The 22,603-nt window shown below is 41.7% G+C and overlaps 1 protein-coding gene and 2 non-coding genes across 4 annotated transcripts in view; 1 reads left to right on the top strand and 2 right to left on the bottom strand.

Annotated features, from left to right (window-relative positions):
- LOC134865798 (contactin-associated protein-like 4) overlaps window positions 1-22,603 on the top strand; it is an 80,072-nt gene that overhangs the window by 26,540 nt on the left and 30,929 nt on the right. For both annotated transcript variants that reach the window (XM_063885530.1, XM_063885529.1), the window contains exons 3-16: window positions 2,228-2,421; window positions 3,992-4,139; window positions 5,140-5,343; window positions 9,083-9,258; window positions 9,430-9,576; window positions 11,157-11,430; window positions 12,157-12,306; window positions 12,565-12,736; window positions 16,997-17,103; window positions 17,277-17,396; window positions 17,684-17,884; window positions 18,967-19,129; window positions 21,140-21,267; window positions 21,597-21,767. In XM_063885530.1, the coding sequence (XP_063741600.1) occupies window positions 2,228-2,421; window positions 3,992-4,139; window positions 5,140-5,343; window positions 9,083-9,258; window positions 9,430-9,576; window positions 11,157-11,430; window positions 12,157-12,306; window positions 12,565-12,736; window positions 16,997-17,103; window positions 17,277-17,396; window positions 17,684-17,884; window positions 18,967-19,129; window positions 21,140-21,267; window positions 21,597-21,767 (2,355 nt within the window). The remainder of the gene's footprint in view (window positions 1-2,227; window positions 2,422-3,991; window positions 4,140-5,139; window positions 5,344-9,082; window positions 9,259-9,429; window positions 9,577-11,156; window positions 11,431-12,156; window positions 12,307-12,564; window positions 12,737-16,996; window positions 17,104-17,276; window positions 17,397-17,683; window positions 17,885-18,966; window positions 19,130-21,139; window positions 21,268-21,596; window positions 21,768-22,603) is intronic.
- On the bottom strand, window positions 11,549-11,631 carry trnal-uaa (transfer RNA leucine (anticodon UAA)). Its single transcript has one exon. It is a non-coding gene; the product is annotated as a tRNA-Leu (tRNA).
- trnal-uaa (transfer RNA leucine (anticodon UAA)) lies at window positions 12,843-12,925 on the bottom strand. The gene has a single exon. It is a non-coding gene; the product is annotated as a tRNA-Leu (tRNA).

Genomic DNA, 22,603 nt, shown 5'->3' with positions numbered 1-22,603 from the left:
CCCCCAAAAGCCTCTTTTGTTCCCTGATGGGTGGAGCCATAACATCGGAGGGTCTGAAGTTCTTATTGGCTTTCAGAGGAGTGACTGTCATTACCCATTACCACATTTCTCAGTGGCCGGTTGGAGTTGGTTCCTTGTTGGACAATCAGCGCAGAAAGAGTTTGATTTATAGTGACAGCCGTGGCAGCCACTTCTCTTCTGTTCCAGTGTTGGGATGGAAGCAAGTCTGTGAGCTCTTTCCCTCGGATCTCTTTCTCTTTCTTTCTTCCCCGGTCAAATCCGCACGAGGAAAGGTCAGAGTGTCTGCTCTTTTCTGTTTGCCTGTCACTGGACACGTCCGCATGTCAAGCGCCAATTAGCTTTGCCATAAAGATCAGCCTCCACCAGCAATCAGACCCACACTGATTCCTTTTCACTGCTTAGCATTTTCTCCCCTGTCACAGAATGTTCAGAGACAAAGTAAGGGAAAATGGACGCTATTTGTGTTCCGACCCCACCGCCCGCACTCACAGTGGTGAGAACTAGAATTCATTTAACACATAGATGAAGTAAACCCTATATAACACACTTACAGGAAAGGCAAAACCCCAAAAAGCATTCTTGAACTCTGCTGTAGGGTATGGTTTGCTCCTCTTGGTGGTACAGAGTGGCAGCCTTAGGAGGGAGGTGAAATACTTTAGTGACTATAGGGTCCAAACTGAGCGTGAGAGAAAATCATGATGAAAAGGATGCTGAGTTTGAAGATGCAACGTTCTTGTCGCTCGATTTGTACGGCAGAAAGCATTTCTAGGCTCATAAGTGACACACTTTCAAACTTGAACAGCTCAGCACTGTCCCCTGGAGGTTAAGGATACACTCTGTGTGTGGCTGTGTTTTGACAATGTAAGCTTCCTGCTGCAGGAACAGAAAGCAGACAGCATGGGAGCACTGACCCTTACACCGTTTGATTGTCTGTGTTCTTTTACCGCTTTCCAAGAGATTGTTGACTCCCGGTGTTTGTGTGTGTGTGTGTGTGTGTGTGTGTGTGTGTGAGTGAGAGAGAGAGAGAGTGGTCAGTGGGACGCTGCTCTTTAAGAATCGTACATCTGGTGTTTGAGCTCTGAGGCGTCGTTATAGCCTGACAAAGCACTTTTCAACACAACAGCACGTGCGCAAACACACACACACACACACACACACACACACACACACACACACACACACACACACACACACACACACACACACACACACACACACACACATACACATTCTCCCCTTTCTTAAACAGTTGATCTGCAAACACGGGCACATTTAATGACTTGTATACAGCTAATCAATAAAACACAGTAGCCTTTACTGAAAGTGTTGTGGGCTGAGACAAATTGTGAAACCAAGCAATGAGACACAAAAGAAACTGCATGTTTTTAAAACTACTCAGCGTTTCTTTCACCAAACCCTCTCATTCAACGTATTAACCTACAACACAGCCATCAATACGTAGCAATAATGCTCTTTAATTGTGATATGAAATACAGGAAAGGATGCAGACATGCAGGACTGTAGAAACAATCAATGCTTGGCAACACAAGCTTTTATTGACCATATTCTATAGCTAAGCATCCAGACCTGCAGGCAAACTGTACAACTAATCAATGAATCACGCCACAGCCTCTTAGCAATGCTATATTTGGAGAAAGGAGGCTAATGGTCCAGCATTTGCGCAGAGAATCAATCAACTCAATCAAGCAGCAACTCAATCTCTCACCGATGATTATGGAAATTCAATACACAAGGAATATGGAGAGTAAACGTGATTGTCACAAATCTAATCCAGTAAAAAAGGTCATGTCAGGCGGGTTTTTAGCAGCAGTAACTTGCTCAGAATTGCCTGATTTCTTGCTTTTATTTATAAAAAACAAATGGATATAATGAACTGTGTTTGAAGTAAATATCAGGAAGTATTTTGAGTGCAATAAAACATTTCAAGTATTATTTTTCAAACTCAAAACTCCTGCAGTACCTTGGAATAAAACCATCTGTGTCAGCACCACAAGTGAAATACTAACCGCTCAATTATAGCACAAAAATGGGTTTGTACTGTGTCTGTTGAAACAAATGTGCCTTTTTTGTGGCTGTGTAAGAACAGAACATGTGGTAAAGTAACACTCCAAGGGAAATGAATCCCTAATACACATGCTTTTTTACTCTAGACAGAAATGTAATGGATCAATCTCTCCCCCTGCAGGAGCCGGAGGGTGGTCTCCTCTCACCTCGGACAGGTACCAGTGGCTGGAGGTCGACCTCGGCGAGCGGACCAAGATCACCGCCGTGGCGACGCAGGGACGCTACGGCAGCTCTGATTGGCTGACGTCGTACCTGCTGATGTTCAGCGACACGGGACACAACTGGAAGCAGTACAGACAGGAGGACAGCATAGGGGTGAGTGCAGAGGGCAGTACAATATATACAAATAGTTCATTTCCATTCAGAATTGGAGCACTCTTTCTGACTGATTGTAGATTTGAACTTATTTGTGCTTCTACCAATAGTCCACATAATCAAATGCTTTATTTGTCTGTTTAATTATTGGGTTTAAATTGCTGTAGCAAATAGAAAACTACAACAGAAAATGATCAAATATATATGGCTGTAGTGATGTGACGGAGTCGAAGAGTTGAGTGTTTTTTAATTCACCGATTCGTCAGGTTCAGCCAGTTTTTTCTACCATTTGGACGGTACATTTTTTCCTCAAATCGGCACAGAGAAGGCAATGAAACTTGCTTTTTAAGAGGAAGTAGTAACGTCCAGTGACACCAGGCCTTGCCCACCATTCAGCACCTTGTAGGCTCAGGCTGGGATCTTTCTAACTGGAGATGGCGTTGTTCTAACTGTGGAAAAACGAACAAAAGCGGGTTTTTTTTTTGTTGAGTTTTGCGGTAATTTCCAAAATAAAATGACTGTTTCTTTTAATGGAGAGAGGTGGCTTTGAGGCAAGCATATCAAATGTGTGTTTTGTGCACCAAATCATTCTAAAAATGGTTTAGATCTGTGTTTATTTTATTGATTACATATATATCTTAATGTGTGCAATGGCATAGCAGCAGGACAGGGGGAAAACTTGCAGCCCATTCCTGCTGTTTGGAGCTGCTGCACAGATCCAACAGATAATGACGATCAACATCTTTTAAATTAAAGAAAAAAGTCAGGTGTGGGGCTTAAAAGTGCATTTATTTCAGATAGTGTGAGACTTTGCCATCTTCCTGTTACACTGGTATGAGCACAAACAGTACTACAGGTACAGTTTCATAATAGATGTGTGAAAATAACCCCCCAGGCTCATTACAGCTCATTTCCCAGCACTACCACAGTGGTATTTCCAGCAGGTATGATGTTTAGCGGGGCCAGTCTGCTGGGATCAGTCCATCCTGAGGAGATAATCACAGTCATCAGGAGCCTTTGACTCTTCATTAATAATGGATGAGCAATGAAAGAGCTCTGCTGACTGAGCGGACCTGTTGCCAAAACACTTAAGCTGCTGTTGATGGACACGGAGCGGAACGGAGAGGCAGCCGAGCGGCACCTTCCTGGCTGAGACCACGCGGTGCAGTCTGGAGCACAGCCACGTACTGAAGTCAATGAGGAACAAATCCACTGTGCCGGAGCTGTGTTATGCATGTGTTTTTTCCAAAAAGATTTGAATGATTTGTCCTTTTGAATGGCAAGTGACAATAAAGAAGACATATGGGATGAATTGAAGTGGTGTCAGATGCTTTTCATAGCATGTTGAGTGTTAATTAAAGGTATAATAGGAAGAGTCACAGGAATAGCCCAACGGGTGCATCTGGTTTGTTTAATCTGTATAAAATGAAGGAGTCCACTTTCAGTTTAATTGCAGTGCACATTTGCCAAGAATTTAAGTGAAACGGGTCATAATTCATGTTCCACTTATATCCATTCCAATTTGTTAAAAATCCCGGACAGATAAACAGTGTTTTGTTTGTGTTTCCAGTCCTTTCCAGGTAACAGTAATGCCGACAGCGTGGTTCAGTACAAGCTGCAGCAGCCGACCGTCGCCCGCTTCCTCCGCCTCATCCCTCTGGACTGGAACCCCAGCGGGAGGATCGGACTCCGGCTGGAGACCTACGGATGTCCTTACAGTAAGACTTACCTTCTTCTAACGTCCTGACTGGACTCTCCGAGGGTCTTCATAAGATTGGACAGCAAACGAAACACCAAGAAAAATAGAGACACTCTTGTCCAACGAAATATCCCCAATGTTTTTGAAAGGGGATCAAAAGGAGTAAATCACTGATGGTTTCATTTGTGTGTGAGATATACTTACCTTAGATGTTTTCAGAAAGGCAAATTAGGAAGAGGACTTTAGAGGATTTTTCATTAAGGCTAAAACATGTGGGTCTCTGGGAGATTTATCATGTGTGTGTGAGAGTTTGAATTGGGTTCCCCTGAATACTTCATAATAGGTTATAGTGCCTTATTTTGTCTTATATTGGTATGTTTTTCACATTGCATACACCAAGAAAACATTAGGCTTCATGCCACACATTGTCCCTACATCATGATTTAATTATAACCTGTTTTAACGTTGACAACCATCATGTTTTCTGCCCCAAACCTGAAACCATGTTGTGTTTAGAGCAGTTTAATGGATTCTGTTTCGATGTTGATGGAAACATTTGCATTAAGAGTTCTGCATCAACACACAAGTCCAAATCCCACATTATTCTGTGTTCTTACTAAGCGAACTCATGTTTCACAAAAGATCCACATCACATCTGCTGATCCCATGGGAACATTTCTTAATTGCATCCATCCGTTCATCCATATCCAGCTTTCATTACCTTAGTCATAAAGAAAAACGGATGCTGTTTAATAGATAATAGATTTGAATTATTTTTAAAGTGTCACCAATCATTTACTGCAACACACAACATCTGCAAAGTCTACCGTCATAAACAGTATATTAAGGGTTAATACAGAGGTGTTTTGGTTAAAGGAAATAGTTTGGGTTTTATTTGAATGCTTGACTACTACATGACATACTGATATAGCTCAAAAGCCTGGACTCCCTCTGTCTCTCTCTCTCTCTCTCTCTCTCTCTCTCTCTCTCTCTCTCTCTCTCTCTCTCTCTCTCTCCAGCCTCTGGTGTGGTGAGTTTGGACGGCAGCAGCAGCCTGGTGTTCAGGTTGAGCCCCAGCCCGAGGCAGGCGTCCAGAGAGGTCGTCTCTCTGAAGTTTAAAACCCTGAGGAATTCTGGGATGCTGCTCCGTGCAGAGGGAGAGGACGGGCTGGGACTCAGTCTGGAGTTAGAGAGAGGAAAGCTGCAGCTGCTGCTCAGACAAGGTACCACACACACACTATACACTGATATACTGAGCCTTACTGACCTTTAGTGTGTCTTGTTCATTGGAAAACAACACAACAATCTCTATAAATATTGGGAGATATATAGATATGGCAACCAAGAGAATTGGTAGGTTAAGAAGCTGACAGTATATTGTTTACTTCTTTGGTAAAAATTGAAAAAACGTGATCAGAACGAAGAGATTTGGTATCTTGACATGTAATCTGTGTGTCTCTCTGTGGGCGTACTGGGGGAGAACTACTCTATAAGGTGGAGGACAATATGAACCCCCCCTTGAGACAACGTCTGATTGGTTGTGGTTGGATGAGATGGACGACACGCACGCTGCCGCCTGATTGGTTTAAACCGGGCCTCTCGCTCCGCTGCTGCGTCTCTGTCTGGTTGTGGCCATGATGGATGGTATCCGCTCACTGTAGCATGTGTTCGGGCCGGACTCTGTAAGACTTGATGCATGATGAAGCTTACTGTCTGTACAGAGGGCGTGAGTGTGTGTGTGTGTGTGTGTGTGTGTGTGTGTGTGTGTGTGTGTGTGTGTGTGTGTGTGTGTGTGTGTGTGTGTGTGTGTGTGTGTGTGTGTGTGTGTGTTTGTGTGTATGAGGGTTGGTTAAACTAGAGGTTGTCAGGCCGCTGTGCTGAATCATCACCATATGGCTCACCTCTCATCAGGACCCCCATCTGGCTGCTGAAATACTTTCTCCATCGATCCATTCACCCATTATCTCTCTACCTCCCTCACTCCTTTCCTTTTTCTTTGCCTCCTTCACTCTCTTTTTTTTGCATTTTACAACTCCCAAAACACTCCTTCTGTTACCCCTGCATCATTAAATTCATCTTTTGCTTTGTTTTTTTTTCTCCCAAATCCTCTCATACATACATCGCCGTCTTTCTGTAATCCATCTTTTTCTATAATTGTTCCGACAGAAGGCACCACAATCATGGTGTGCCCTCAATCTACATGCACCCCCTCGGCCAGATCTTACATGTCTCCATGTTTTAATGTTCAAAAAGATCTTTATTTTTCTCATACTGCCTGTGCTGCAGCACCTCTTTTCACCCTCTGTCTCAAACCAGAGCCCAGTCTGCTCTGATTGGTTAGCTGGCCGGCTCTGTTGAGATTTTTCAACCATTAAGAGATGTACCGCATCTTAGCTTATCGTGTACAATGGGTTGGCGCGCTAGCCAATAGAAGTGTTTGTGTAATACTGATGTTAAGGGAGTTGTTCCTTGTCTAATTGCTGTTGTAGGAGGCCCTTCGCCTTTCTCCCATCTACACGCTTCATCTATCTCACCATGTTTTCAGTTTTCTCTCCCTTTGTCTGCCCCTTTTCATCAGTTGCATGCATTTCATCATGCATTCTTTCATTATTCCTCTCTTTTTCCCCCGATTTCCTTTCCCTCCCTCTCTCTTTCTCTCTGCATTAGCTTGTTAAGGTTACATATTGTGTAATTTAGGTCATGTGCTGTGTGCGTTGACCCTGAGCTCATGCATGCTCCTCTCGGCTCTGTGAGCACTAAAACCCCCAGGTCTGACCCCGGAGCGGACGCAGTTCTCTTTATGAGGCGACCCCTTCACAGAAACAGCAACTCCCTTCCTAGATAACAGAGGACCCAAGACACTGATTTTAGAAAAAACTTGACGATAGATTCATTTTGTAAGCTGTTATGTAAGTTGAATTTGGTCACTCTATATGGACATTGCTCTGCAGCTTCAGATTGGCAGATCTACATTTAACTTAAGAAAGAAGTCCTGAGCTTGTTTTATTGTTTGGCTCATCCACTGCCTTCTTTCTTGCTTGTTATACTCGTTATTATACCACCAAACTTTCAATAAAGGTCACTCCTTGGACTACACAACACTTGCAAAAATGCTGACATTAAACCTATCTGTGGTTTGCAGAAACAATGGCCACTTTTTTCCAGGGATGCATCTCATCCACTATCTTCCTTAAGAGGAGACCTGACACAATCTTAAGGAGTTATCAGTGCGGTGGAACATTTGTGCTTTCCTAACGTGTGTCTACAGTTTGAAAATCCTATTTGAAGCTGATTACAGAAGCAGTAGCTCCTGATAAGGGCCGCCGTTGTTTTCCTACTTAATCAGATTTACAGTCTTACAGAACAGCTCTAATGGAATTGCAAACAGGAAATGATACCTGCAAGAGGCTGCAAGAATGAGGCAAAGATGTCCAGTCGATCCCTCGTTGACAATGAAAAATCTATGCAGTCATTAACTACTTTTGAATCCAATTTTTAACTGGAGAATTTGAGGAGCATGCTGTATGTACTGTATTTTTGAGACCCCATGACCCGTCTTCTGTGATACCATCCGACCTTATGTGTCCTGTATGATGACGAGTCTCTTTTTAATATATTCTGGGCACGTTCAGGCTCCCATCAGGAAGTAACCTATTGATTTCTGCTGACCCGCATCACGATTCATATAAAAATCTCACTCAAGGACTCACTGACAGGAGGTCTTACGCAGAAGACAGCGGCGCCTTTTCTGTATTCCACACCAAGTGAACCACTTACTGCCATGTCATAAAAACCACTGCTATATAAATGTGGTTTTAATCCCTGATGACCTTGATACTCCATCCACTAAAGATAAGCCACATAGAGGAAAATAAAGAGAGAGAGAGCGACAAAGAAAAAGGAACATTTGAGCTCTGTTTATCAACTTTAATTTATGGTCATGAGACCCCCCATAAGATCCTCTCCCTCTTCATCCAACAACATCTCATTGGTTTGAAGTTTTGCTACTCTTACTCTCATATTGATTTCCCTGTCGTTTGTCCAGACTGTGATGTCTTCTCTTTGTCGTCTTCATATGAGCTGCTGACGAAGAAAAAACCTCTCACAAAATGGACTATCAAAAAATGCACGTGTCCATCATCATTAAAGTGTCTCCGTTTCTCTGTTTGAAGTTGGAAGCGACTCTCCTGACAGATAATCTAATGCATTTTTAATGGACACTGTATTCAGCTCTTTGTGCAGTTCCACCCTTCAGCAGAAACTCAGTGCTTCTCCCACAGTCCTGCAGGGGATGCAGAAATGAATCCACCAAGTTGGACTTGCTAGCGCTCATCTATCATTAATGATGTCTCGCCATGTTTCCGCTGCAGTTTGTCATATTCAGCATTATGACATATTTGGCTTTGGGTCTCAGATTCTACGATGCAGATCAGAATCGGACTATTTTATTTATCCCAGGGGGGGATAAATAAAATAGTTTTCGGTGACAGTTGCTCCGTTTTTTTATTAAATAAAAAATATATAAATTAATTAAGAAATAATAGATGTATTTATAAACACAAGTTAAAGAATAAATGTGAAATAGAAAATATAAATATAAATGTGTTTTATAAAAGGGGTCGTTGGGTGTGTGGGGTGTTTTTCTATATATTTTAACATTTATTTGTTATTTTTTTGGTGTATTTTTTATTTAATTTGTTAATTATTCATTTAAAATTAAACTTAAAAAAAGGATCAAATAGAATAAATATATTTATGCATAAGAAAATGTCCCCAAAAATGTATACAATATGCTGTTTACAGGGGAAATTAAACTATTCATCCCAGTAAATAATATGTTATATGACAAGTTATTTTTACATATTGTCAGAAAATGAAAAACCTTATTCTAAGTTCCTAAAATCCCAATTTTCTTCACCCTTTTTCACCTCATGACTCTCTCCCCCTCTCCTCCTCTTCCAGGCAGCACTTCTTCCTCTGAACCCCGGCGTCTCGCCTCCCTCGGCAGCCTGCTGGATGATCAGCATTGGCATCATTTAGTGCTGGAGCGGCGCAGCTCTCGCCTCAACCTCACCGTGGACAAACACACGGAGAGGATTCAAATCCCTGCAGAGTTCAGCCACTGGGACATCCAGCAGGTGGGATAATACACAGGAAAACATGCATCCACACGTTTAATGCAACCGGAAAATCACAGTATACAAGCCCTAATAGTCATGTCTACCTTAGAGCCAAAGGAAGTGTTGGCGTTGTATTTTTTAACGCCATGTGACCCTCTCAATATCCCTGTTTTTTTTGTCTCCTTCCAGCTGAGTGTGGGGACAGTCCAGAGCCTCGTTTCTCAGGAACCAGTCGTCTCTAAGAGGAATTTTCATGGCTGCCTTGAAAACGTGTTGTTCAACGGCCTCAACTTGATAGAGTTAGCCAAACACAAAGACCACCAAGTGACCCTCATGGTAAGTTCATTCCTCCTGCACTGAGAGGGCACAGCAACGATCACTGAAACAAAAATCCACCTCTGGACACGGACCTTCATAATCTTCCCTTTTGGTCTTTCAAAACTCGTATAAAATATTCTGCATCGTGTGTTTTTCTGACTCTTGTGACTTCTAACTGATTATGAAACACTTCTATTTAATTTCAGTTTTCTCCTGCAGCACTTTTATTCTAAGACATTTTTTATGCTTTTACATTTTTGTACGTATAGTTTTTTAAAATGTAGGTGTTGAGAGCTGAGCGTAAGAATGTATGTACAGTGTAACTGCCCGTCATACTGTACATATGACCATTACAAAAAAATACATACATGACCAGAGACCAGCATGTCCATCTTTAACTTTGTAAATTATGTTTTTAAAGAAACAGTATGTTTATTTAGCGTTTTTTTATTGGTAATTTGTGTGAAACAGTTGCCATAGTGCGTTTGTGTTTAAAATCCTTTTGTCTCTACTGGGATTCAGTCAATGTTTTATAGATTGTTAAGCCCTTTAAGACACATTAGTGTTTTGTGATTTTGGGCTCTAATTGATTAATTGATTGAATCTAAGTAGTGACATATTGGCTTTATCATTCAGGCCCTGCAGTGTGCTGGTTCCTGTGGATGCCTGGGTAATGAAGCCAGGATTAAAGACAGTAGAAGGTGGTTAGACTTTTATTAATGCCTCCTCATCTCATGCCATTAGGACCTTCAGATGTTTCCACACTCGCAACGAATGGCGCAGGCTCATCAGGGAGAGGCTGTGAAGCGTTCCTGCAGGGAGTAATAAGTGCTCTCTCATTACAGGAAAGACCCAGGCTGCAAGAAAAACATGAATTCTTAGTGCAGAGGTTCACAGACTTCACATGAATGGGTAAAGATCTAATAGAGGCAATTTTATTTTATGTGTTAGGGTACTAGTGATGATCCAATTGAAGCAGGGACTAAATGGTGCTTCGTATTGCTCTGTGAGGTGGCATTAGCACAAAGAGTGTGGGTGAAGGAAGATTGGCGTGTCAGTGCTGGGGGCCTGTAGGCGTTTGTGGATTTATATGTTAACCTGATGTGCCCACTCCCAACATGAGTTATAGGTCATCACGTACAAGTACACAACGAAGGGCTTTTAGATGTCATCTGTGCTTCCTGAGCATTGTAAAGATGGCAGGCTGCAGATACTCCCAGCAGACGGGCTTGAGATGTAATATATGTCTGCTGCAGCCTTAGCAATAGACCTGGAGACGTTACCACTACTCAAAACAAGGTACTGCGGCACGAAGTGGAGATATTGCAGCGCTGGGCTTACCGTATGTTCTGTTTCTTTTCCTTTTTGTTCTTTATTCTTTATGTCTGTTCCCTCCTCGCCGGGTGACTTTGGTATTTTTTTGTCTCCTAATCGTATTCTAAGCCTTGCTGTTATCATTATGGTAATACAGGTGTCCTCTTAAGGAGACTTGCTGATGAGATCATTGCCCCAGAGGTCACGCCCTTTGCAGCTGATTAATATTCATGTTTGTGTTGTTTTATCTCTCTAGTAATCATTTTTCTCCACTCCCCTCTCAGGGCAATGTCACCTTTTCTTGCGCTGAGTCGGTTTCCGTCGCCGTGACTTTTCCCGGCCCCCAGAGCTTCCTCCAGTTGCCGGGGGCGACAGCAGCATCGTCGTCGTCAGGGGGCTTGTCCGTCGGGTTCCAGTTCAGGACGTGGAACAAGGCGGGGCTTCTGCTCACCTTCGACCTGCCTCAGGAAGGGGGCGTGGTCTGGCTCTACCTGAGTGAGGCCAGACTGCGGCTGCAGATCCATAAAGCTGGCAGGGCACTGCTGGAGCTCAGTGCAGGTACCTCTAAATCTGCCTAGCTCACATAGAAGTTAGTCGTTGATATTTTACAATCATCCCATACATTAGAGACACAAATTACTGTACTTACTCATTTGCTAATGTAACTCAATATATCTACCAGGAGTGGGGTTCGAACCCACGAGGGCTGTTGCCCATTGGATCTTAAGTCCAACGCCTTAACCACTCGGCCATCCTGGTTGCTGTCTGAGGGGGATCTTGTCAAAACGGACTCCTCTTTTAATTAAATTTGACGCGAAAAGTCAAAATCACATGCATGCAGAAGCTCAAATATACGCACATCATTCTGAAACAAAGTGTCTCAAAGTATCATTTGTTCAAGAGGTCAGTCTGTACTTTGTGATGAACTTATTGCCAAATCCCTCTGCAGGTGATTGCACTGTAGTATGACTGGGGTGTGTTGTTGTGCAGCGTATTGCCAGTAAGAAAAGTAGAGGACATAATGAGATATTGATTTATTCCCTCAACTCCTGACAACAGACAGATTCACAGGAGAGCTACAGCACTGCTGCTACTTGGTGGCAGATCAATCACACAGAAGATGCAGGAAGTAGATACCTTTGTGGTCTGCACTCAATCTGCCCCCCCATTTGTACTAAGTCTTGTATCTGGCAACATCTTCTGCAGGATCTAAATGGAACATATGAGGGGGGAAATAAGTCACATTTTAAGCAGGGTGTGTGTTCATTGGTATTCGTTTTGTAGGTTCTGCTCTGAATGACGGTCAGTGGCATTCGGTGGAGCTGAACTCCAGGCGCGGTCGTCTGAGCATCATCGTGGATAAAGAGGAAGGAGGCAGCGCTCACGCCACTCCCTCATTTCCTGTCGCTGTAAAAAGTCACCTCTTCTTTGGTGGTAAGATGCAACATCAACATCCAACATCAAACAGCTCTGTGGGAGTCTTAAGATCTCATAAAATAGTTGAGGAAAATAAAGAGGGGTTCACCAGAGAAGTACATTCAGGTTTTGGCAGCTTACTGAACCAATTAAACTCAGATCACATAATCAAAGCATTTGTCATTCTGTATTTTGGATTTAATAGTCAAAAGCGTCTCCTTTTTTCATGTTCTTGGAGAATGACTGTCTTTTGTTACAGCGCTTTTTTCTTTTTAGGTTGTCCTCCTGAAAACCATAGGCAGGAGTGCAGAAACCCCTTCAATGTCTTCCAGGGCTGCTTGCGTCTCTTGACTTTGGACGACCGACTCGTGGACCTGATCCTGGTGCAGCTAAAGCAGCTGGGAATCTACAGCAACCTGCAGATAGATATGTGTGGAATCATTAACAGGTCAGTTATTAATATATACACACATATTATCACCTAAAACAATACAGTTTCACAGTACTAACAAGTTTCTCAATCCATATACAGATTTATTTACACTGATTAGATTTACCAGGAGTGGGGTTCGAACCCACGAGGGCGTTTGCCCATTGGATCTTAAGTCCAACGCCTTAACCACTCGGCCATCCTGGTTACTCTTATCGACATCTTTAGTCTGAGATTGAAGTTGACCAATCACAACAGAGCCGGCTAGCTAACCAATCAGAGCAGACTGGGCTCTGGTTTCGGACGGAGTGTGAAAACAGGTGCTGCATCACAGGCAGTATGAGAAAAATAAAGAGCTTTTTGAACATAAAGCTTGCAGACATGTCCCAGTAGAGACACTAAATACAAATATATGAACCTGAAAAGGAGCTCACATAGGGCCCCTTTAAAATGTTCAAACACTCGAACCAATCAGATACATGAAGGTCAAATGTATGTTTATCCAGGAGGATAAGAGCAGCATGTTTGACAGAACAGTGTCAATCTCAATGATGATAAATTATCGTATGAATATGTGTCTCATCAATGAGAATGTAAGACCGGAGAGAGATCTCATACAGCAGGAGCAGAGAAAGAGAGAGACGAGGGAGGGAGTGCAGAACAAATCGTTTTTTTGTTTGGGTGACTCGCCAAATAGCTGCACAATTATGAGACAATTACAGCAATTATAAACCATTCCCCTCAGGCGTAACACACACACACACACACACACACACACACACACACACACACACACACACACACACACACACACACACACACACACACACACACACACACATTAATATTGAACTAACCACATATCCCTGCCAGATAAGGAGAATCTGCTCGAGTGGTTTTAATTAAATGCCTCCCTGTTCCTGCATTAATTACATTATTATACAGTCACTGCACAGATCTGACTGCTCTCGGACACACTCCCACAAAAGAATCCTGTTTTCCAGCAAAGAGAGAAAGAAAATGGTCCTTATGCTTTCTCGCTGTAATACCGCTCGGATACACTGCACTGTAAAGTCAGGTGGCAAACGGACTCAGAGCCATACTTCAGAACGGGATATAACTAAGGTTATCGTGTGTTGTGGAATTGTTGCCGGCAGCAAAGGGTGTTATTAGCTAATGCAAACACTCCATTAACAGCATAACTAGAGTTCAAGCTCACAAGGAGCCTCTCAATTACCCTCAACAAGTAATTACTGTGGAGTGGGATTTTAACCCAGGAGGATTTGTGAGTCCACTGCATCTTTTTCTTTTCCTCACAGAGGGTATACATGAATGCAAATGATAGAGACAATAATACAAAAACAAAAGGTAGAGTCCCTTTATTATTTATATTATACACATCACATACATTCAAAGAAATTGTACCTTACATTCCATCGTTTAAAACTGAATTGAGATTGACTCCTAATCACCTACCAATGCACAAAGGTTTGCATATATGTACAATCTTAATTTACATCACCAGATCAGCAGCTCTTTTATAAGCCTCGAATTGATTTCCCCATACCTTACTTGCAGAAGTGATTGACAGCTCTGAGATGATTGCATCTTGATGGACTCACGACTCAACTACTCAGCCATCCTGGTGATTTTTATCAAAATTATCAGAGGGCAGACTTCATTGGAGAAATATTGGGAATCAAGCCATTATGAAACACATCCTAATTCATTTCAAGCATCGATTTAAAGTCGAGGGGGGTTCGAACCCGTAAGGGCTGTTGCCCATTGGATCTTAAGTCCAATGCGTTAACCACTCGGCCATCCTAAGTAGTTCCGTCCTCCTAGCCTACAGTTTTTCCACTTCCTGTAGTGTGTTACATCAGTCTTTGGGAATGGTATTGTCTGCAGAGTTTCTCTCCCACACATTTTGCCTCAAAGCCCCCATTGGTCTCTTTTGTTTACTTCCAGACCATAGGGACATCACTACGTAACACTTGTGCTTTTATTGGCTGCAGTGTGTATTTGTCCCTGGAATATGTGTGCATTGGGAAGAATGGTTGGAGGAGGGTTTTATTTCTGTATGTGTGTGATGATGCGGTACTTCCCCTTATCTTTTTTTTCTTAAAAATGCAATTTCTTTATCATTAAAATCATTTTGGCTCTATAAAAAAAATGTCTGCCTCCACAAAGGAAAATCTATACTAACTAATAGATGTCACTACTTACTCGCACACTAAAAGTCAACATAACGAATCAGACAGCAGCAGGCGGCCGTAGCTTTGGTTTAAAAGGAGGGGAATTTAGTGTGAATACTAAATAGCTCACTTAAGACCGCAGCGGTGTGGAGATAAATAGAGGTAAAAAGCACACACCGGCGGGCTGACAGGCTGCTGACACAGGGCTTTTTATCTATATAAAAGCGCCGGGTGCCAATTCTGTACATTCATCCATTTTTCTCTTCACTACGCCTGCCTGGATTCTAGCAAACACACACTCAGACACTGTCAAAGCAAGCATTTGTATATTCAACCATTTAAACACAACCATGTAGAACAGCAGCCGCTCAGAAAGCAACACACTGCACTCATAAAAGCAAAAATTGAGGAATGATGAAATGGGATTGGAGCAACGTTTTTATTATGACTGCACCTGTGTGTTCAGGTTGAGTTCAGGTTATTTATTTGGACCTGTATGTAGAGTTTGTTGGCATTAAAAAGACAAGGTGTTATCTACGTTTCAAACAACATGGAGGAAACTTTGGGATTTTAGCCTTTGCAGACCATTTACATGCACAAAATGCTCACTGCAGGGAAGGGAAGACCAAAAAAAAAGGTCCCGGTAACAGAGCACTTTTGGGGAGTTGTTTGTCAGTCTAAAAAATAAAAATGTTACAGTTACCTTCAACTCTTGAAAAGCTTTTCCCCACCCTCGATAAAGTAAAGAAGGCCGGGCACGATTAACAATGCTGATTCACTCAGAGGACTGTCTTCTTTGCAATGGTTCGGCTGAATCGTCTCTCCTGTCACCATCAGAAACTAAATGTTTCAGAGAAATGTTTTCAAAACCTCCCACAACATGTCGCCTAAATGGAACATCTGACCTCCTGCAAATACCGAAGCTGAAACATATTCTCTTCCTACTATTAACGATATTCCTGACCCTCCTACACACATTAAACCATGAAACAAATAGGCTTTAGTAAACATAATTTAAAATGCTTTCTGACCATTAAATGAAAAGCCTTATGTACAACGTTCAAATGCGTTTCAAGCACACTTTGTTTTTGTGGGGAAAGTGAGAGTTTGGAGGCACTTTTTTGACAAGCATCACAACCTATTATCATATTCTTTCACGTCCACAAACACAATACGCCTGCTGACTCATTGAGAGATAAATGACTCACAAAACCACAAGGGACCCTTCAGCAGCTTTTTCAAACAAAGTTTATTTCTCTTGACAATAATGGATGAAAGGTGTGTTTTTTGGCATCGGCTGCTTTTGTCCTCCTGAAAGGTTTTCGGCAGTAGAGTCTGCAGATATGTTCAAGGTGCCAACACAAGAAAAATAGATTTTGAAGCTGCTGTCTCGGTATATATATATATAAAAGAATAGATAATAAGAAAGTCTTGACAAGGCAGAGAAAGTGTCTCTCGGGATTTAATTAGGGACTAAAACTTTGCGATACACTTTGCAGGCTCTCTCTCAAATTCATATACTAGCTCTGTAGGCATGAACACAAAGACATATTGCCGAAGCATTTTACAATTACAATAAATAACTATACACATCCGTACATTTGGACTACGTTGATGTGCTCACATACATTTTGAACAAAGCAGACTATCAGAAATCTACCTTTTTTTAACTAATTAAAAAACAAATTCATCTAAAACATCCTCCCAACGCCTCGTCCCTTTTCTTAACTCCCACAGAAATCACAGATGAATTATTGATTATTCTGCAGGATGTTTCTGATAATAGGAGGCGGTCATTAATGGAAGAAGAACATCGTCAGGGGTCTTCATGGAGCCCAGTACGTTGATTTACAAACGTTTCTTTCCATATGCAAGTCAACAGGAAAAGTATTTTTATAACGGAAGTGTAGTAGCACCGCTTGGCCACTGCGAAAATGTCCTTTCACCTCCTGGACTCTCGGTTCCTCCACATTTGTTATAGTTGTTCCTCTTTTGGCAGCCATTTGTTCTTTTACCTGTTTCTATGAGTCTGTTCTTTGTCAACATCTCTCTCTCTCTCTCTCTCTCTCTCTCTCTCACTCAGGTGTTCTCCCAGTCGCTGTGAACATGGCGGCCGCTGCAGTCAGTCCTGGACCGTCTTCCACTGCAACTGCTCCGACAGCGGCTACAGCGGAGCCACCTGCCACAGCCGTGAGTCCAACAGCAGCACAGCACAGTAACCAATGGAAAGCAGGGCCAGATTAAAACATAAGATACGATACCCCTTAAATGGTTTCAGTTTCCTGAGGAATACACTCCTTTGACAGGCTGTGTCCATGTGTTGTTGATGTTGATGTGATTCATGTTGATTTGTTTTCCTCCAGCTGTGTACGAACAGTCCTGCGAGGCGTACAAACACAACGGCAACACGTCGGGACCTTTTTACATCGACGTGGACGGCAGCGGACCAATCAAACCGCAGCTGGTGTACTGCAACATGACAGGTGACACCCACACACACACACACACACACACACACACACACACACACACACACACACACACACACACACACACATCATCACTCAAAGCTTTTCATGATTAAAATGTACATAACTGTAAATGATGACTTTATCTTCCATCCTTCTTGTCTCCAAGCTTCTCTCTCTCTCTCTCTCTCTCTCTCTCTCTCTCTCTCTCTCTCTCTCTCTCTCTCTCTCTCTCACAATCATCTCCCTGTCTCTTGCTAAAATACCTTTGACCATAATGTAAAGTTTTCTTCTGTCCACAGAGGAGAACACATGGATGGTGATCCAGCACAACAATACCAAGCTGACCAGAGTGCGACCGTCTCCAGACATCAACCAGCTCTCAGTTCACTTTGACTACTCCACTGAAGAGGAGCAACTATTGGCCGCCATCAGCCAATCAGAGTACTGCGAACAGGAACTGTCCTACCACTGCAGGAAGTCCCGCCTCCTCAACACTCCAGGTAACAGGCTGTTCGTTCAGCTGGCTTTTTTACCTCCTGAATTTTCCGTTTTTACCTCTGTAGACTTTATACTGCTAAGAGGCTTTCTCCATTTACCTTCAGTGGGATAAACAAGGCAGCTTGAACTCAGACTAAACAAGGCCAATATAAATGATCATTGTTGAAGGTCTTTTCCATTAAGGATTTGATTTACTGAAGCTGTAATCAGCGAACCGCACGGATAGTTGTTTTACATTTCTTCTTTGCTGTCTGTTTCATTTAATCAAAGTGAATTATGAGGTGTTTTGTACAAAAACAATCTAACTCTCCGGGGCCTCACACATCTTTCCCGCTCTACTAAACAAAACAGAATTATTCTTATGCTCGTTGCTGGAAACTTAATCAGGTTCCCAGAATTGTCTTTCCTTTTACCAATGAGCCAGACAAATGGGTTTGGTATGATTAGTTTAAACGTCTCCTCCTTTTAAATTAACTTCTCTTTGTCTCCATCAAGTTTACAACTCATTAATCGACCACTATGCTGTGAAGAACAACATTTACTTGTGGCAAACACCGCCATTAATTCAGATTAAAATGGATGGAAGGAGGGGGGTGATTTACCTCCTTGGCATTTGATAGCTGGCTTATAATAACATGTAATTCTTTACAAGGCACACTCAGCGCTGTTTGCAGGATTACGTTCTAGTAAAATAGATGAAATAAAGGCGATGTAGAGGGGTCTTTTAGAGATCTTTGGAAAGAGGTGATGCATTGAAATTGCCTAACCTTTACTCGCAATGTTGCTGACAAAACAAAGCACCTTTTTATTTCACAGCCTCACTGTCTCCGCAGAAAAGTACGCGGGTTTTCCTTGTAAAAAATCGTTCTATGTATCTGAATTAGAGTATTGTTTCCAGGACCAACTGGACATGTATTTCTGCAGTAAAGCCCTCAATTCTCTTAGCCCACGCGTCTTTCCACAATAAAATACCTTTATGGAAACTTAAGGCGTTAAAAACACCCTGTTGAACAGAATAGAAAGACCTTAATTTTCTCAAATGCAACAAATGTGTATCAGCTGCTGTTGGCTGTGTGTGTTTCAGAGGGCTCACCGATCAGCTGGTGGCTCGGGGGTCCCGGTCCCGGTCGAGTCCAGACGTATTGGGGCGGAGCTCAGCCGGGCAGCCAGCAGTGTGTGTGTGGCCTGCAGGGAGACTGTGTGGACCCTCAGCACTACTGCAACTGTGACGCCGACCGCATGGAGTGGTACTGAAACACAGATTTTATCCGGGAAATCTGGATATCTAAAACTAGCTTTACATATTACGCCCTCTGTCCTGAAACTGCTGCAAAAACATTGCAAAAGAAACAGCACGATTAAATTAGAAAATGGTAAATAACTCAGGAAGAACGACTTTGATTGATATGTAAACTGACTGCTTTATCAAATAGTAAAGTATTTGATAATGCAGTCATTGACGGTTAATTAACTGGACAACAATGGACATAAAGGTAAGGCCATCTGTCCGTTAAAGCAGCCTTTTCCTCAAATTATTTAAAAGAAAATCATAAAATATCTTCCTTTAGTTTGATATTAATTATATATTACTTTTTTGTTCCTTGATGGTGTCTTTGTGTTAAAAAACTGGTGATGATATATATATTTAGTCATTTAATTAAAGATTAGAAAGCATTTAAATCAGGAAAGACAAAAACACAATTAAGAAAATACATTTTATTGTATTTTTATAAAATAATATTTATAAAATCACTTTTAGAGTTTTGAAATTTCATTTGAACTGCATGATTCCATGTTAGTATTTTGTGCTAATGGTAACCTTTCTGCTTAATGTACGACAAGACATTCCCTTCGATTGAGAAGTAGTCTTCCTGATTGTACTCCTACTCTTGATTTATTTGTATTGAACGTTAAACATGAGTGCTTAAAGCGGCTGCAGGTTTACAGCCATTAGAACCTCTGCAGAGAAGCAAACAACATATCGACAGGGATGATTTGAGCCGAGCTCAGTCAAAACAACGTTTAACCTCTCCTCATGTCATCCTGCGTTTTCCCCACATATCATTTCCTGGCACAAACAGTTTGTGTAGATCTATTTTTGCAGAGCGGATCGTCTGCTCTTCAATATTTCATCGCATAGTGCTGTAAACTCTCCTCGCTTCCAGCCCTGCGTGTATTTATATATGCCTCAGCAACAAGGCCAGCGGGCGGTAATCCTAAGTGTGTGAAGCTGCGTGTGGGTGTGAATGGACAGGAGGTGTCTTGTTTTTGGAGAAGCTGTTCCAGAAAATGCAGAGGATTGAATGTCAGGATGGTTTTTATTATGTTCTCACACAGCAATGTTTACAGCAGCTAGTAAAACATGTAATCATCCAGAATCAAAGACTGCGATAGCATCCTTTATGGCACATCATCCAAACTCCTAACTCTCTACCCAAACACATCGCAGACTGCACCCTTCTGTCCAAGTTCAGATCCAAAATCCTTTTTTCTGCTCATTCAAATGTGGAATTAACAGTGTGTGTTTATTAATATTAATAATAATATTAATAATACATTTGTTTAGCACTTTTCCTGATGCTCAAAGACGTTTTACATAAAATCAATGATCAGTTCAGAGTTTGTTTCTTTATTATCTTTTATTAACTTCAACCTGTACAAGTGAAGTCTCTAAGTACCAGGAACCATGTACTCCATCAGACTACTACGACAGATTGAACCGCTTTACATTTTGTCAGTACTATTTTAGGATTAAAATGATTAAATGTCTCCATGAAAAGCCCTTGTGATTATAATAATGATACAAATAACAATCATAATAATTATAATTATTAAATGAATAGTTATGATCATAATAAAATAATAAGGATTTATTCTTTATATTTATTTGTATTATTATTATTATTATGTTGATATAGTAATTCATATTATACATATTATACATATTATTATACATATTATTATACATATTATTATTATTATTATTATTATTATTATTATTATTATTATTATTATTATAATTATCATTCAAAAGGGAGAGGTCGTTTTATTATTATTAATAAGATATATTTATTTTTAATAAATGTATTTATTATCATCGCCACAAGGGGGCGTCGCAACAAAACACACTAATCATTTTTCAAACAAATGGTCGCAGTTTAGGGTTTGTGAGTAGCGTGAATTTGTTGATATTTCAAATCCTCAATCTTTATTTTCTCCTCCTCCTCCTCCTCCTCCTCCTCCTACTCCTCCTGCAGGACTGAAGACTCGGGGCTGCTCATCCACAAGGAGAGCCTCCCCGTCCGGTCTCTGGTGCTGGGTGACGTCCGGAGGCCGGGGTCAGAGGCCGCCTACAGGGTGGGACCGCTCCGTTGTCATGGTGACAGTAAGTCAGCTTTTGTTGCCTGGTTACAGCATGATGGATACAAACCTTCCTATCATGGAAGTCACCTTTGTGTTTCCTTTATTATGTCAAACCGCACGAGTGACAGACGAACCTCAAACAACGCACCGGTCTTCAATTTCCATCCCATAGTTGCCTCTCTTTCAGAGAAATGTTTTACAAGTTTGACATTTTGTTATAAACAGTTTTGGCAGTGAGTTAAATAATATCTTTAAAGTCAACGATATGCAAGTTGCAGAAAAGAGTTCCAGTTTGAGTTTTTTAGTTCCAGATTATTCTGTATCCTATTTGTCTTCATTTCCTTTTCTCAGAGAACTTCTGGAACGCTGCGTTTTTTGACAAGGAGACGTCGTACCTCCACTTTCCCACCTTCCACGGAGAGCTGAGCGCGGATATCTCCTTCCTGTTTAAAACCACCGCCTCCTCCGGTGTGTTCCTGGAAAACCTGGGCATCAAAGACTTCATCCGGATCGAACTGAGCTGTGAGTAAGAGCTGGAGAACAAAGACTGAACCCAAATCAAACACAGTTAAAGGGCCTCTGTGAGTCTGTTAGGCCCTTTAGTGTGGTGGGATTTAAAGTATGGCAGCGAGACTTAAATAGACCTAAAGGGGCCCTATAAAGCTTTTTGGGGTTCCCTTTCCTGTAGTGTGTTATATAGGTTATTGTGCATGTAAAGAGAGAGCTAGAGCTCCAACACATTGTATATGATCGGCTAAGGGGCGAGACATCTCTCAGCGGTTGACCGATCACAACAGAGCCGGCCAGCTAACCAATCAGAGTAGACCGGGCTCTGGTTTCAGACAGAGGGTGCAAAGAGGTGCTGCAGCACCGGCAGTATGAGAGAAATAAAGAGCTTTCTGAACATTAAAGCATGGAGACATGTCCCAGTAGAATAGGGCCCCTTTAAAAGACAGATTGAATACATTTTTTTATCGTGAATATTTTTGAAGACGTATGAAGAGGAGATTTGAAGTATATGTTACTCGCTGTTTACTTACAATTTGTTTCCCTGTGCTTGGCTTCAACTGTTTTGCCCTCAGCTATTCTTTAACTTCTGATATCGAATAATGCGCTTTTGTTTATTCTTTTATTGACAGGCTTGTTTGTATTGAGTGTTTGTTTTCTTCCGGCGTTGCTTGCATGTTTGCATCATTCTGTTCTGCTCTGGGTTTCTTTGTTTGTTGTCTTCTGATCAATTTTCTTCCCACAAAGTATGCACTATGCACCTTTCCCACATGGGATAACATTGCATTCTCACAACACGGAAAATAAAACATAACCAAGGATAAATCTGTGAAAAAGGAACTCATAATCAT

The sequence above is a fragment of the Eleginops maclovinus genome, chromosome 6 (genome assembly GCF_036324505.1).
Source record: "Eleginops maclovinus isolate JMC-PN-2008 ecotype Puerto Natales chromosome 6, JC_Emac_rtc_rv5, whole genome shotgun sequence".
NCBI classification, from domain to species: domain Eukaryota; kingdom Metazoa; phylum Chordata; class Actinopteri; order Perciformes; family Eleginopidae; genus Eleginops; species Eleginops maclovinus.
Note: the sequence above shows the minus strand (reverse complement) of the source record. Positions and strands in the feature narration are given on the sequence as shown.